Raw genomic sequence first — 2,575 nt, 5'->3', positions numbered from 1 at the left:
GACGCGCGCAGGCCCTTCCGAACCGACTCCGCCGCTCACCGCCGTCACTTCCTCGAACCCCCGCACAGCAAAATCCAACCCCACCGCCGTTTCTCCGTCTCCCACACAAAATGGCGGTCGCTCCCGTCGCTTTTTAAAGCGTCTCCCTTCTCCCCACCTCCCAGGTCGCCGTGCTCCAACCAATAGCAGCGCGTTGCGTGCTCCCTACAGCCAATGAGGGACAAGTCTCGCCTACCGCCATGAGGGGGCGGGGTTCGGTTCGAATCCCCGCAGCGCGGGAGCGGCGCGTCGTGCCTGCCCGGAAGCGGCGCCGCTCCGCGTTCGCACAAAGCCGGCCGGGGGCCGCTCCCTTTTCTCCTGTCGTTCTGTTTCCCGGCACCCGCTGTTATGTCGGGGGGCCTTGCGGCGGTCCTGTTAGAAGACAACAACGCCTGCCGTACCCGGACACTGCAGCCTCAGAAGTGCCCCAGCCACCTCAGACGCGGCCTGTGCTGCGCCGCACCGTTCAGCTCTGGTCGCGATCGGTGCGTTCCGGTCAGCAGAGCTGCGCGGCACCGCCTGCGCTGAGCTGTCAGCAGTGGAAGAAAGGAACAGAAGCTGTGGGCACGCGGAGTTCCGGGTGCTGCCGCATCCTGACCTCGGTCCTCACCAGGGATCTGCCCTACTCGGCTCTTCTACCACACTTCTACCACCGCAAACAACTGAGTGAGGCTCTCCCAGCCATAACGCCCTCGTCCATACAGGGCGTCCCTCAGACAGGGCACTGCAGGAGACATTTTGCATAAATGTTCCATTAAATCCTCAGGGCTTCATTAGCCCCAAACTGAGATGCTCCCAGCTACTCACCATCTCACAACTCCTGTTGGAACATACAGCAGTAAGTCACCAGAGCTCATGAAAGCCCTCGGCCCATTTAAACCAACTGACTTTTCATCCTATCAGCAGGAAAAGCATTTCCACCCTTGCGGTGCACACAGAGCAGTTCTCAGGAAGCTCCCTTTGATGCAGGCACTGCATGCTCTGCTTCTGAGCCACAATATGCAGAAAAAAATAATGCTGTGTTGGTTTTTTCTTTTTTTTTTTTCCTCGGCGTTTCTTCAGAAGCACCATCTCGTTGGTGCCTGGGCATGCTGCTACTTCAGTACTGCTAAATTAGATGGACGCACTGAAGTCAGCCACCCCAGGTGATAGAAGCAGACCTTTAAGCACAGCAAAGCCAGGGGTGCTCCAGGAGTGGTGCTGCGGTTGGTTCTATGTTTGTTCAGTGCCAGCTGACAAAACAAACAGGAGGAGGAAAAAAAGAAAAAAAAAAGCAGAAGGTGACCTTTGTGGGAACATAGAGTTGACCACTGATCTCAGGGGTTTGCGTGGAGTGGGGAGTTTCCAAGCCAGGGCTGCTCGCAGCTGTGCTAGCTGCAGATAAGGGAACAAACTCAAGCTGGAGGCGAACACAAAGCCCTCAGGCTATAGAAGTCATCCTGCCAGGGCGCATCAAAGTGCAGATCGGACCGTGCTTCTGGATGTGCCGCGGAGAAAACCTTTCCTCCGAACCGTGACAGAAGAGCAGAGCTCCGGCCGGGCGGGGGCGGCCGAGCGCCGCGCACCGCAGCCACCCGCAATGGGGCAAAATCCTTCGGTTTGGGAGCAAACTTTCACGTTACCACTATTGTGATGCTCGTGGGCTTCCAGGGGCAGCTCTGCTCCGTGTCACCGCCTCCCGACCCGGCTCTGCAGCACAGATCCTGCTGCACGGGCAGCCCCAGGCAGTGGGAGTGCCGTCCTTATTCTCTGGGCCATGGTCTGTCCTGTCTGCAGGCCCGATTGTGTCAGGCCATTTCCTTTCCCTGCCATTTACGATGAAAATACAATCTTACTCTTCTGGCATCAGCAGAGCACGTTGGTGCACAGAGAAGTGGCCTCAGTGGCACAGAGAGGAGGATTCGTGCTGTGAATGGGGCCCAAAGGCTCACACGGCAGTTCCCCGGGTGTGACAGCTGAACATGAATTATCTGCCTTCTGACTCTTTTCCTTCCCTTCCTCTTCCACTCCCTCATAGAAATCAGGAGAAGATCCTGGAGGTCTCTTGCCTCGAAAGTGAGCATAGCAGAACCGGGGGCGGATTGGGCGCACGTGAGCTATACAAGGTGGCATTCATGGCCAGCAGAACACAGACACAGAGGGGAAGTGGGGAAGGGAAGAACCACACACTCACTAAAAGAATGCGAAAGAGAGCAAGAAAGGATGCGTACTGGTGGGTTTGCAGCACAGGAGAATAAGACGTAATTGTGCGTGGAGCCCAGACGAGAGCAGAAGAGCTGCGAAAGAAGGGGGAAGCAGTTGCAGCTGCAGGAGCTGCCCTGGGCTGGAGCTGGGAAGGCCCGGCCACAGGAAGAGGTGAGAAGCGAGCCCCGGCCCCAGGGACGTCCCATAGCGCACTGTCCTCTTTCTCAGGGTGAAGCATCGTTCATTTACATCGAGCCACAGTGCTGATGTGGGGGGGGAGAAGAATGGTAATATTCAGGAGTAACTGCACTGTATAACGAAGGGTGGATTTTTTGTTTCTTTTCCTTTTTTT

The 2,575-nt window shown here is 56.7% G+C and overlaps 1 protein-coding gene across 1 annotated transcript in view; it reads left to right on the top strand.

Annotated features, from left to right (window-relative positions):
* Positions 1 to 239: 239 nt before the first annotated feature.
* SRSF10 (serine and arginine rich splicing factor 10) overlaps positions 240 to 2,575 on the top strand; it is a 10,543-nt gene continuing 8,207 nt past the window's right edge. The window contains exon 1 of the mRNA XM_019622748.1: positions 240 to 727. Within this exon, the coding sequence (XP_019478293.1) occupies positions 240 to 727 (488 nt within the window). The remainder of the gene's footprint in view (positions 728 to 2,575) is intronic.

The sequence above is a fragment of the Meleagris gallopavo genome, chromosome 25 (genome assembly GCF_000146605.3).
Source record: "Meleagris gallopavo isolate NT-WF06-2002-E0010 breed Aviagen turkey brand Nicholas breeding stock chromosome 25, Turkey_5.1, whole genome shotgun sequence".
In the NCBI taxonomy this organism is placed as follows: Eukaryota; Metazoa; Chordata; class Aves; order Galliformes; family Phasianidae; genus Meleagris; species Meleagris gallopavo.
Note: the sequence above shows the minus strand (reverse complement) of the source record. Positions and strands in the feature narration are given on the sequence as shown.